The 13,650-nt window shown below is 37.2% G+C and overlaps 1 protein-coding gene across 1 annotated transcript in view; it reads left to right on the top strand.

Annotated features, from left to right (window-relative positions):
• The first annotated feature begins 345 nt into the window (after positions 1-345).
• The window catches only part of LOC135476908 (bicaudal D-related protein homolog), a 28,778-nt gene continuing 15,473 nt past the window's right edge, over positions 346-13,650 (top strand). Inside the window, 4 exon segments of the mRNA XM_064757053.1 lie at positions 346-895; positions 7,634-7,853; positions 10,254-10,318; positions 13,415-13,531. Of these exon segments, the coding sequence (XP_064613123.1) occupies positions 638-895; positions 7,634-7,853; positions 10,254-10,318; positions 13,415-13,531 (660 nt within the window). The 5' untranslated portion in view covers positions 346-637.

The raw sequence follows: 13,650 nt of genomic DNA on the forward strand, positions 1-13,650 counted from the left end.
TCGCACTTAACAATTAACAGCCATTAGGTAGGTGTGCATACACTGTGTCTTCTTGTGGCAGGGTGGGTCAATGCCGCCAAACTGCTACGCCAGTGAAGTATCGTACCGAAGACACCAGACGCGACACCCCAACCCAGTCACATATTATACTTACACCCTCCCTACCAGTCTTGGAGCGCCCCATTTCGCTGGGTTCCATTCTGAAGTGTTCCGTCTCAGATCGTAAAGTTATCTCCCTTGATTACAGGTGTAAATTTACCTGGAGTTACTCACCTTTGTTGACAAAAGACCAAGAGCTTTTCTTGCTGGCCACACACGTCATCGCGGCTGAGCGAGTCACGAAAACAAACAGGATTTGACCGAGGCAGACAAACAGTTGGATACAAAATCCTCAGGTCATTTTGGCTGGTTGGCTGGTTTTTGAGTGCACTAAGACACCTGATCTTATCGCTAAAGTCATCGTAGAACGAGAGAGAGAATTCTTTGGATCAATTGTTGATGATGTCGTTGTTGTGTTGTTGACAAAAGGACTATCACAACAATGGCGGCGGGTTGTTGAAGCTGAAGGAAAGATGCGGAGGAAATCAGACGCGGAAAAAGTGACTAATTTTGTAGAAATCCTAATTTTTACTAAGGCATGTGTTCATGTCGGCTAGTAGAACCGGTATCCGTACGCAAATCACCCGTCCGTCTGGAAGATTTCTACCCCCTGTTAGAGATGGACGGGTCGACTGACGAGCGGGACCTGGAGGACGATGACATTTACGGTCAGCTGGAACAGAAAGAAAAAGACTTGGTGCTTGCGGCGGAACTAGGCAAGGCTTTGTTAGAAAAGAACGAAGAACTGACCAGAATTCACGAGCAAACTGTGGAGGAATACAACATCAAAATAGAGGTAATTTGAGTTGTACTTTCGTTATCAGTCTTGGTAGAGGTTTTTTTTCTGTTGTAATTAATTTTTATTCGCATTAATAGAAATATATACCCATACAGTATGGTAATGCATTGTACATTTATATTAATTAATTTCTAATGTTCGTTCAGTTAAATTTAACATTGAGGTCTATTATCAACAGTTTCTGAGGCAGGTAAATATTAGAAATTGTTGATAGTTTACACCTTAAGGTTTAATTTAATTGAACTAAAAGACTTATAAGCAGCCAGTGCGGTCACTGTGAGTTCAAGTCCAGCTCATGCTGGCTTCCTCCCCGGCCGTATGTGGGAAAGTCTGTCAGCAACATCTGTATGGTCATGGGTTTCCCCCGGGCTCTGCCCAGTTTCCTCCCACCATAATGCTGTCCGCCGTCGCATAAGTGAAGTATTCTTGAGTAAGGCGTAAAACACCAATCAAATAAATAAATATATGCAGCCGGTATAATTATACATGTGCACTGAATAGTCCCAAAACAATTAACACTGCACTGCATAACACACATGAATCGCATAATATTTCAAATGTCAAACGTAACTGATTCACCATGCATACAGGTATGCCATTGTATGCGGCATTATAGCACATGAGTTTATGTTCATGTATGAATCATCATGTTTATGATATAATGTAGTGTGACCACATGATCGTCAGTTATCATTTAACATGAATAATACACAACCCACATGTAGCTCGCAGTGTAAGGCTTACGCTATTTATGGCTTATACAGGCCTACATCTATTTCTAGCAAGATGTGGTTAATTGCAAAAAGATTGTGACATGAACAAAAAAATCCACCACACATTTGACAGGATGTATACTTATATGTAAAAGATGCTGCTGTAATTCTTCAATGTTTTCTCACGTTTGCAAGGTGTTCACTCAAGCACATTCTGAAGGCATTATTCTGTGTTGACTGATAAAATTATACTCTTTGTGAAGCCCTGACACTGGCCAATCCAACCAATGTAGTTTTGACTCGAGGGGCAAATTAGAAATGTGCATAAATTGCACTGAAAGTTGCTCTTTTATATTTAAACAGGTTGAGGAATGAGGGTAAATAGGTGGAGACCTGTGTGATTGATGTACATGTGTATTTTTTGTTAACTGTAAATGATCTCTGGCTCTGAGTAGGAGGCTGTACATCTTGCATGCCAATACACCCTGGATTATCTCTGAATTTACAAAAAAAAGAAAATAGAGCTTTAAAAAGAAAGAGACATGGTGGGTTAAATTGGCCTGCCCTTTGAGTAATGTTGTATGAAGCTAATTAAGAAGGTAAGGTGTACATGTACCTGTGTGAACCAAGAAAGCTCGGGTTTTAGCCCAAACTCATGGTGCTACTTTTCTAGGTTTGTATAAGGTATAAAATCTCCTAAAATATAACCCATGACTTAAGTACCCCTTATTGCCAGATTCTGAGAGTTCTGTGTGTCTTAGGAAATTTGTTTAGAGAACATATCCTTTTGGAAATAAGTCAGTTTCACTGTTTTATTTCAGTAATTTTTTATTTATTTGACTCTTGGTCTAAAAAAATGATTTACAATCATTTTTGTTTGTCAAATAATAGCTTGAGATGTCTTTTACCTCTAATATCTTTTTTCTTTATTAAATAAGACCATAGATGTTTGTAGTTCGTATACAGATGTATACTATGGTTATCAAAAATGTTTGTAATTTTTCATCATTTACATTACTGTATAGATTTCTGTTTTTATTTTAAGCAAAACTTCTCTGGTTGTATAAAATCCCATTAGTAAGTTACCTTGTGTAGTAAGCGATTGTCTGGTGTTCAGAATGTTTGATTGTCTGAAGAATTCCTGGTAGTTAAAGTTACCTGCAATCAGTCTCTCAACACCCCCAATAAAATAGGTAGTTTGTGACTTATATTTTGATATACATATCTCCTACATAACACATGTTGAGTGTTCATAATTTTAAATCATACAATGTAAAAAAAAAAAGGCGTTCAGGTCACATTTCCAGTCTGATTTCCATTAAAACTGGCAGAGTGGACCCCTGTATATTTGGGGTGTAGAATTTTCTACCACCTTCTTTAAGATGTATACACTAATGAACTTTTGGCAATGGTTCAACTTAGCTAGTTTTTGGTGACCTAGTTGAATTTTAGATTGCTTCTACCGGGTTCTGTTTTAAAAAAATATCTACTACCTGTGAATAAAAGATAACTTAAGTCTTTGTATGTGGTTTGCTGGCAATATACCTATTGGCAGTGAGCCAAAACATCTGCTATTGTGAAAGTGACAGGATCATACAGTATATACACAGGTATATGTCACATAAAAAATACACAAATAGATGCATACAACCACATCCACAAATTCAATATAAATATTCCAGGTGTAATCACTGTAGCATGATACAAGTGTGCTGTGCGAGATGTGTAAAAGCCTAACATACATGTACACATTTTCAGTTGAAAATTTGATACATTTAAGCATGGAGACCTCAGGATATGACCTAATATATATAACTTTTTTGATACATTTTAGCAAGAAGGCTTGTTTCAGTATACAACCCAACATACACATTTTAGATACATTTTTGATACATTTTAGCACAAAGGCTTACTTCACTGTATAGCCTTATATACATTTTTGGTACCTTTTAGCAGGAAGGCATTGTACTATGGTATATAGCCTACCCCAGACATTTTATTGTAAAGTTTTTATGCTTCACTATATAGCCTAACATGTACAGCCTACCTGACATTTTGTTACATTTTTAGCCAGAAGGGTTACTTCAATATATAGCCTACCTTATGGGCATTTTTGTTACATTTTTAGCCAGAAGGCTTACTTTAGTACATAGCCTACCTGATGGGCATTTTTGTTACATTTTATCATGCAAGCTGTATACTTCAGTATATATCTTGCATGATAAGCTACTTATATAAGCTATATACTTCAGTATATAGCATCAATATAAACATTTCTAATCTTAGCATAAAGCTTATATGCATGACCCAACTTTAACCGGGGAGTTCTTGTATGCTTTCCTTTTATAACAGGTAATTTGAAAATTAGGTAATCATATGTTATCATAAGTAGTGGCATGAACATTATAACCAGCCCAAAATAAAAGAGGCAACGCTGATAAAATCCAACCGTTGACGGAAAATATGCATAATATAGAGGAGTAATTAACAGGTAAAAAATACCCCCAAAGAAATTTTGTAGGGCACAATTTTCTTCATTTGGCATAGAAACAAAATCTTTATTTTATACCTCTTTTTAAAATGTCCTTTAATGTACCATATTTGACTCACTTTTTGTTTTTTGTTTTGTTTTTTCATGTAAAGCTATGGGCAGAATTATGTGTACTTTATTAATGTCATCTGTATGTACCCAGGTCTATAACAGAGATTTTACAACGTAAATGGTTTGGGCTGGGAAGAAAAAATACATAATCCTCTAATCTGCCTTCGGTATGCCAGTATGATCCATGCTGGGCACACATATAGAAATACACATTTAACTCCACTGGGCTAAAACAAAAAACATTTAGTGCTACAATTTTCTGGGATCTGATTCATGAAGTTTAATATTCTGTCCATGACACGCTCACGCACACGCACACACACATGCACAGGCACACGCTCAGCTTCCAGAAAGGCAAGGCGTGTGCTGAACCTAATTTTTTGCATCGGGGAAGGAGGAGGGGGGGGTGCTTGGTCATGTTAAATGTGTGTCCAGCATTAGGTCTGTTTGTGCATGGATTATCAAATCAACCTGGTGTGAATGTTTACATTGGTTGATTAACCCCCCCAGCTGTATCTATAATTGGATTTGTGCTAATTAATGACACATTTGAGCTATTTATGTATGTATAAAACACCTGGACAAGGTTACTGTTCCTAGATATAGTTTACCAATTTCAAGCTTTTTGCATTTTTTTCTTTTTTGATCTCATGTGCAGGAGTATTGTCTCAGGTAGATCTTTCTTTTATTGTAACACATATCAAGTTGTAGCAGAATTCTAGTCAGGAGTTCTTCTTAGTTCTTCTTTCTCTCTGGTCACACTTGGGAAGGTCTGACAGAAATTCAGTCACCTTTTCCACATCAATGACAGTCCTAGCGAATTAAAGACCAGGTGATTTTTTTGTAAGACTGTATCTTATATAGCCTTAAGCATTGTTATCAAGATGTAGAATAATTTAAAAGGAAAAACAGCAATTAATTAATATACTGTGGTTATTCCGGACAAGGAGTGGGTCCAAATACATCCAAACAGCCACAGGCATTTTTTTCTGATGCACTACAAGTAACTTTTAAGTCAATTTTTAATCTGAAATAGAAACCAGAGACACATATTTCATTACTTGTGCAGTAGGGCAGGAAGGCTAAATCAGGATCACATGATGTCACTTTGGAAACAGCTGTGTTTTGAGGATATAGAAAAAAACTTATGCCTGCATGTCAGGTAGGTTAAAATAGAAAACTTGACTGCATTATGATTCACTTGGGACTGCATTATGATTCACTTGGGACTGCATTATGATTCACTTGGGACTGCATTATGATTCACTTGGGACTGCATTATGATTCACTTGAGACTACATTATGATTCACTTGGGACTGCGTTATGATTCACTCGGGACTGCATTATGATTCACTCGGGACTACATTATGATTCACTTGGGACTGCATTATGATTCACTTGGGACTACATTATGATTCACTTGGGACTGCATTATGATTCACTTGGGACTGTGTTATGATTCACTCGGGACTGCATTTTTGCTTAATGTAAACTGTAATATCTGTTATGCAACAGGACAAAGATAAGAAAAAGTGAACTATTTAATGAAAGAAATAAAGACTCTATTTGCAAAGAATGTTTCATGCTCTTTCATTTGATTTTTGGCATTATTTTTTATGTTTTATTCTCCTTGAAATTTTGAGTGGGATAGATAATTGATTTATTTGATATATAGTGCTGTCCTTTCTTTTAAATATCACTTTTGTCATTTTCTTGTGTGTTAAGAACATATACCTGTGTATGAATAATGTGTGTACATATATATGTAATATGCTTTAGTGAGACGTTCTGCAATAAATTTGGTGGCAAATGTACTTTCTCTTTCTGTTTCTTTAGTTAACCTACATTGTATAATTTGTGACTGTACTTAAAATGTAGTAATAACTGTTTTTTGTGTATTCCCTGACGTCTCTGTACTAAAACAAAAAAAACATGAATTTTTTATTTCTTTGTAATTTTCTCATTTTCTCTTCTTAACAGAGGGCCTTGGTTTTGCCCAGCGTAGAAGTTAATTTTAATAGGACACATGGCCTCAGTTTGAAAAATTACACGTGTATAAGTGTTATTCTTTAATTGTCGTGAAATGACAAAAGGATATTTCTGTACATACTTGTACCCACTTACAGCTAGGATGTGTCTGTAAGTCTCGTGAATTCTTCCCTTGAACAATATTTTATGGCATAAAAATTTCACTGAAACCATATCTACCCTTGTCAGTTAATTATAATTTAAAAGTTATGTCATCAAGATTGAATCAAGTTTAAAAAATATAGTCCTTTGTTTGTTTCCCAGTAGTTGAATCAGCTGCATAGGTACATATGATCTCTGTCTGTTATGAATCGGCTGCATAGGTACATATGATCTCTGTCTGTTATGAATCGGCTGCATAGGTACATATGATCTCCGTGTGTTATGAATCGACTGCATAGGTACATATGATCTCTGTCTGTTATGAATCAGCTGCATAGGTACATATAATCTCCGTCTGTTATGAATCAGCTGCATAGATACATATGATCTCCGTCTGTTATGAATCGGCTGCATAGGTACATATGATCTCCGTCTGTTATGAATCGGCTGCATAAGTACATATGATCTCCATCTGTTATGAATCGGCTGCATAGGTACATATGATCTCCGTCTGTTATGAATCGGCTGCATAGGTACATATGATCTCCGTCTGTTATGAATGGGCTGCATAGGTACATATGATCTCCGTCTGTTATGAATCAGCTGCATAGGTACGTATGATCTCCGTCTGTTATGAATCGGCTGCATAGGTACATATGATCTCTGTCTGTTATGAATCAGCTGCATAGGTGCATATGATCTCTGTCTGTTATGAATCGGCTGCATAGGTACATATGATCTCCGTCTGTTATGAATCGGCTGCATAGGTACATATGATCTCCATCTGTTATGAATCGGCTGCATAGGTACATATGATCTCTGACTGTTATGGATCAGCTGCATAGGTACATATGATCTCCGTCTGTTATGAATCGGCTGCATAGGTACATATGATCTCTGTCTGTTATGAATCGGCTGCATAGGTACATATGATCTCCGTCTGTTATGAATCGGCTGCATAGGTACATATGATCTCTGTCTGTTATGAATCGGCTGCATAGGTACATATGATCTCTGTCTGTTATGAATCGGCTGCATAGGTACATATGATCTCTGTCTGTTATGAACATACTAGTCCTATAGAGCTTGATATTTTAATCAGCACTTTACTTTTGTTAAAAAGGAGCTGACAGTCGTATACAGCCAAAATGTACCTGCTCAAGTGAAAAAAATATGCCTGTCGTGTGATGTCCAGGTAGATAAAATTTAGTTTTAAATGGTTTGATAATTTTAAAAAATTTAATTTTTAAATGGCTGAATTATGAAATCTCTCTGTCTGTTACCCACAGGAATTAGAACAAGAGAGATACCACCTGAAGTTGAGGCTGGACAATGTCAGTGGGGAATATGACAACACAGTGCGAGAATTGCAGTGGGACATTACACACTTGCAACAGCAGATGCAGGAGCGGGTGCAGCTGTCGCAGGAATCAGAAAAAGATCGCTGCCAGATCATTCGAGAACTTACCCAGCAGAATGAACGTCTCACAGAACAGCTCCGAAAGGTATGTCATATGCTAAGGACGTCATTAAAAATATTCTCATCCCGGGGCCTCTGTGGCTGAGTTGGTTTATGACCCAGGAGCCTCTCACCAACTTTAAGACCTTATATATGGTATACACCTTTGTGATATGACATCGGGACAATCAAGCAAAATCCTTTTGCAGTATGCAAAGCTTTACACCATGGGGCAGGGTTAGCCTGCCAATTTTATCATGGTACGGTTCTCAGATTAATAGAGAAAGGTAATAAAACAGGATTTGATTATTCCTCTGAATTATGTTCATGGGTAAGGTTCGGTGTCAAATATTGGACAAAATAGTGATATTTTGCTGGTACACCTGCATATTGCTTTGTTACAAGGTAATCAAATAGCCCTTCCATGTCATTAAACATGTCGTTGTGGTCTAGTTGTTAGAGGGCTAGTGCAGCACAATGACCCTGGAGCTACAAAACTAGAATAAAATAAGTAAATGGTAAATCAGTGATAAATATGGCAATTAAATGTCATTTTCTGGGTATGAACAAAACAGAAAGGAGATCCTCCTTATAGGAATTGACGGACTACAGTGATAACGTGTGTTGTCATGTGGCACATACGTGTGGCCTAGGTGTAAATGTACTGATGTACAGAGTATGTAGCTACACAGCATTCACTGTAGGTCTAAAGTCTCCTACATCATTACATGTACATGACCACCCAATCAGTATAATCATCTCTCTAACTCGTTATCCTGCCAATCCTATTTCCTTTTGACGCTGGCCCTGACCCTAGCCCTCACCCTGACGTTGACATGCAGCCAACCTCTACCTTTTTGTTGTCAGTATTTGTAGGAGCTCAGGGTCACGTGGCCAGTTTTAATTATTATTAGAATTGAAGATATAATGGCCTTGGATTTTCCGGTTGACTGCACCTATCGCTAAACTTGATATCATAGAGGCTGCGTGAGCATATGTGACATTATGCAGTTATGCAGCTGTTATGCAATTGGTATGTCTTAGTTGCACGCACCTACAAGTATGTGTTAAAGTATGTGTTAAGATTATCAGTATTATAATCTCTTTTTCATTTTCCTTAAAACGATACTCTTCATTTTATTGTACGTTTTCATGTGCCGATATCCTTTATTTGACAGTTGAGCTTGCTGTCATTATGTGACCCATAAGGTACATGTAAGGCCATTCTTAAAAAGTTGTTTGTTGGGGACAACTCAATCCTATCTGAAAAATAGGCTAGGTCGGTAGGGAAATCTTTTTTTTTATTTATTTTTTTTTTATTTATTTTTTTTTTATTCGGGCTAATAGGGGTTTGAAAGAAATTAATGTTGAAGAAAATAAAATAACAGAAATTCAGTCTAAAAGTGCAAAAAAAAAAAAAAACAATAGATAGTTTTTGAATGAACATATTTTGTACAGTGATCTAATTAATTCATCTTAATATTGGCTTTTTTCATGAACATTTGCAACATTGACCCTATGGATTCATTCAAATTGAGTTTGAATAAATGGAAAAATCATATATTTTACAAAAAAGACACAAGAAACATAAAATATCAGCATGACATTATATAGTTTAGTACAGTTTAATAAACATGCATCTCTGCATTTTGACATTGGCATTTTGATGGTTTTGCACATTCATGTACGTTATCTGTTAAAAAAAAATCTTGTTTACAAAATTTCACCTTTCACTTGGCCTATTTGCTCTAAAATGTTTCATGATATTTTCATATGTCATTTGATTCATTCTTGACAATCGTATAATAGACTGGACAAAAATTCCTTGAAACAACAAATTTTAAACAATTGTATATAAATTTTTCTTGTAATCAGAGCAAGAACCCCTCCTCTTGAGCCTCAAAAACAAAACAACATATGTAATTTCTGTGATTACCTCCCCTTTGTGCCCCTCATTGGGAGGTTCAGTAACTGAGTATTAAATTAGACACATCAGTCAAGACTTCCACTCCCCCCTCTGGGAAGACTTAGTTCATGGGTCTGTCTGACCTAAATCTTAAGAAACCATGGCAATGTAAGCTTGGCTGGTAGAGACACAGATCAGTAGGGCTTTGAGAGTGAATGAACAGGGTACCCGGTAGGTGATGTAGATACTCCGCATGCCTGCGAGACCATAGTTTATGTTCACAATTGGCTTCCATAGAATCAATAAGAGTTTTGATGATGCATGTACATATATAGTGGTTACATCTCACTGTTTGGCCTAAAGGTATGTACTTGTTACCAGGATGCTCATTTTAGCACTTCATTATCACCTGCTATCCCGGCTACTGTAGGGGCAATGACTCCGGGATCGGGGATACAGGGTGAATGTGCATGGTGAAAGTCGCACAGTGACACTGTCAATTACTAAGCCTCTATATCGTGCTGATGGATATTATGTCCTGTAGCCACATGCATGCAAGATGAGGAGCTTGACCTGCTACTAGTAAATATGTCCATGCATCTTACTGGAGTAAGCCTATATGCCATGCAGTCTACATGTGGATAGGCTGATGTATAGTACTAGTTTGGCAAGGCTTAACAGTATACACATCTGGATGTATGTACCAGTGCCATTTGCATTCACACACGAAGAAATTTTAGTTTTGCAGGGGGTTTTGATTTGAATCACCTTTGATTTTAAGTAAACTCTGTTTTCATTTGATCATTATTCAGTCCAAAATTTTAGTCAGTTTTTCGATTTTTTAGAATACCTCATAAGATATTTGGAATGGGCCGTGGCTGAGTGGTTAGTGGTGCTGGTCTTTCAGTCTCATGGACTCACAAGGTACAAGTTCAATCCCAGCCATGGACAAGGAATGTGTACATTCCCACGCTCTTTCTATGTTCATTGGGCCAGTCTTGCTGACAGTAAGAGGTTGACAACACTAACATGTTCATTGAAGAACCCTTTACTTTCACCAGTATGATGGGTATGTCACATGTGGGAAAGTTTGTTAGTAGCCTGCCAAAGGTCGATGGTTTCCTCCACTAATAAAACTAGTCCGAAAACCCCACCTTAGAGAATAATTTCTTTTTTTGTGCCATTTCTTGGTTACTAAAAATGTAAGAAAAAAATTGTAAAGAATGTCTTTATTATTGCATTTTAAGGCTTTCTCTCTGGTCGTGCGTGTGAAGGTCTGCCAGTAACCTGAGGAGTACTTAAAAAAAAAAAACAAGCAAATAAATAAATTCTATTTCATTTTGTTTGAGGTACATATTACTTTATGTATACTTGAAGTAGTTTCAGCATAATGACATCTTGATGTGTACCTAGGGCCCTTGAAAATGTTATAATTCAATCAGACACATATACGTTCGTGCAGGAACATATATATCAAGAGATGTTTTGACTAACGTTATTGAAATGAATTGAGATACAGTATGCCAGGTTTCTGGCTTGTACAGTTACTGTCCAAAACAAATATGAGTTTGTTGTAAAACTGTACATCTTTCACGGTGAGGATAATGGTAATATCAGACAAACTGAAAATGGTATCAATATCTGAACAACTCCAGTACAATGTCTGTGTGTATGTCAGACAAAAATGACATGAAAGTCTGATTTACTTGATGCTATATGCTTTGATGTCTACTGGATGTATAGTCATTGTAGACCGTTTATAGGTGTATAGGGAAATGACCTTTTACACTATCATATATGATGTCCGTAATGAGAGCGTTCCCGCAGTGAAGAGTAATTAATCACATGTATGTATGTACAAGTATAAATGATTGATCCTGCGGTCATGCTGACTTCCTCATCGATCGTACATGGGAAGGTCTGCCAGCAACCTGCGGATGGTCATGGTACCCCCCCCCCCACTCCCCCCGCTGTTCCCGGTTTCCTAACACTATAATGGTGGTAATACAATCTTGAGTATGGCGTAAAACACCACTCAAATAAATAAATACAATAAAATGATTGATCACAAGTACATGCGTGTTATATCCACACTTTATATACAGTAAGTGTATGTGATGTACTTGTGTGAAGTTGAGAATGGAATGTGTCCAGGAAAACAGCACTTGCATTGTTTATCTTTGCTGCCGTTTACTGGTATGCCAGCTGATATGTAGTGGCTCACCTACATGTACATATGCATGTATAGCCCACTGTGTATAGTTGCTCCCACAGCCGTTCTGATTGTACACCAGCAGAACTATCTAGTATCTAGTTTATACTCACCTTTGGCTAATCAGTCCATTAGATATACAGCTGTAAGGTTTTTAGTCAGGTAAGGCAGTTATGTTTGTTACATGTTGAAAACAATGAAGATGAGGTACAATGTAATGTAAGGGAAAATAGACATAGTTTTTAGTCAGGTAAGGCAGTTATGTTTGTTACATGTTGAAAATAATGAAGGTGAGGTACAATGTAATGTAAGGGAAAATAGACATAGTTTTTAGTCAGGTAAGGCAGTTATGTTTGTTACATGTTGAAAATAATGAAGGTGAGGTACAATGTAATGTAAGGGAAAATAGACATAGTTTTTAGTCAGGTAAGGCAGTTATGTTTGTTACATGTTGAAAATAATGAAGGTGAGGTACAATGTAATGTAAGGGAAAATAGACATACATGCACTACACGTACTGCACTTTTAGGTAAGAAAGTTATACGTCTTATATGTGTTGAAAATTTGTGCTGAATTAATATATTGATCGAGGTACATCTTTCACATCATTTAGTTATACAGGTAAGAAAGTTAGGTTTGAAAAGAAAACTTATGCAAATCAGTGCAGAATGTCTTATGCTTGAAATATTTAGAAGTATCTGGTATACGGGCCACATGGGTTGTAAAGTCTTTATGTACTGTGTTTCCATGTTTGTGTGAGACATACATGAATTACAGCAAAATAGTTCAAACAAAAGACGGACTCAAGCCGCAGCTTGAATAAACCTTATGTACAAAACTAGGGGCCTCCGTGGTTCAGTTGGATAGCGCACTAGCGCAGCATAATGACCCAGGAGTCCCTCACCAATGCGATCGCTGTGAGTTCAAGTCCAGCTCATGCTGGCTTCCTCTCCGGCAGTACATGGGAATGTCTGCCATCAACCTGTGAATGATGGTGGCTTTCCCCCAGGCTCTGCCCGCTTTCCTTCCACCATAATGCTGGCCGCCATCGTATAAGTGAAATATTCTTGAGTACAGCGTAAAACACCAATCAAATAAATAAATAAATATATACAAAACTTTATATTACCAGTGAACAGAGTCTTTCTTTTAAATTTAAAGTTGCATTTAGAAGTTGATTATAAATCATTACTTGAAGGCTTTATGTGGATTGCATATTGGTAAATTGGGGATTTGATAAATATCTGGGTACTTTTGCACAAAGCGATTCTAGGCTAGGTTAGTTCTGACTACATCTACCATGGCAACATATGTTTTTAACGTGTTGCCATGGAGATTACGATTAACTTAACCTACGATCACTTTGTGTAAGAGGCCCCTGCAGTGAAATGTTCCATTACAAATAAACCAAAAACTGTTTTCCATGCAATGCCTGGAAATAATAATTTTTGTCTCTCGGCTTCATTTCTAATTGGGTATTATTGTGTTGACAGACGACTTTGTCGGAGGAAGAGTTAACAGGCCAGGTTCAAAGTTTGCGTGACCAGCTGTCGTCACGTCGCACCTCGATGCACGACCACATCCATCAGCTGGAGGTACTCCAGGACGAGGTCAGTCATTCCTCATTACAACCTTCAAAACAATCGTAAGCTTATCACTTGAGTAAAATCATCGTTTGGAAGAAAAACTTGAAAAGCAAAGCAATGTATATCAGAGAACCTTTCCCCCC

The sequence above is a fragment of the Liolophura sinensis genome, chromosome 10 (assembly GCF_032854445.1).
Source record: "Liolophura sinensis isolate JHLJ2023 chromosome 10, CUHK_Ljap_v2, whole genome shotgun sequence".
Taxonomy (NCBI): domain Eukaryota; kingdom Metazoa; phylum Mollusca; class Polyplacophora; order Chitonida; family Chitonidae; genus Liolophura; species Liolophura sinensis.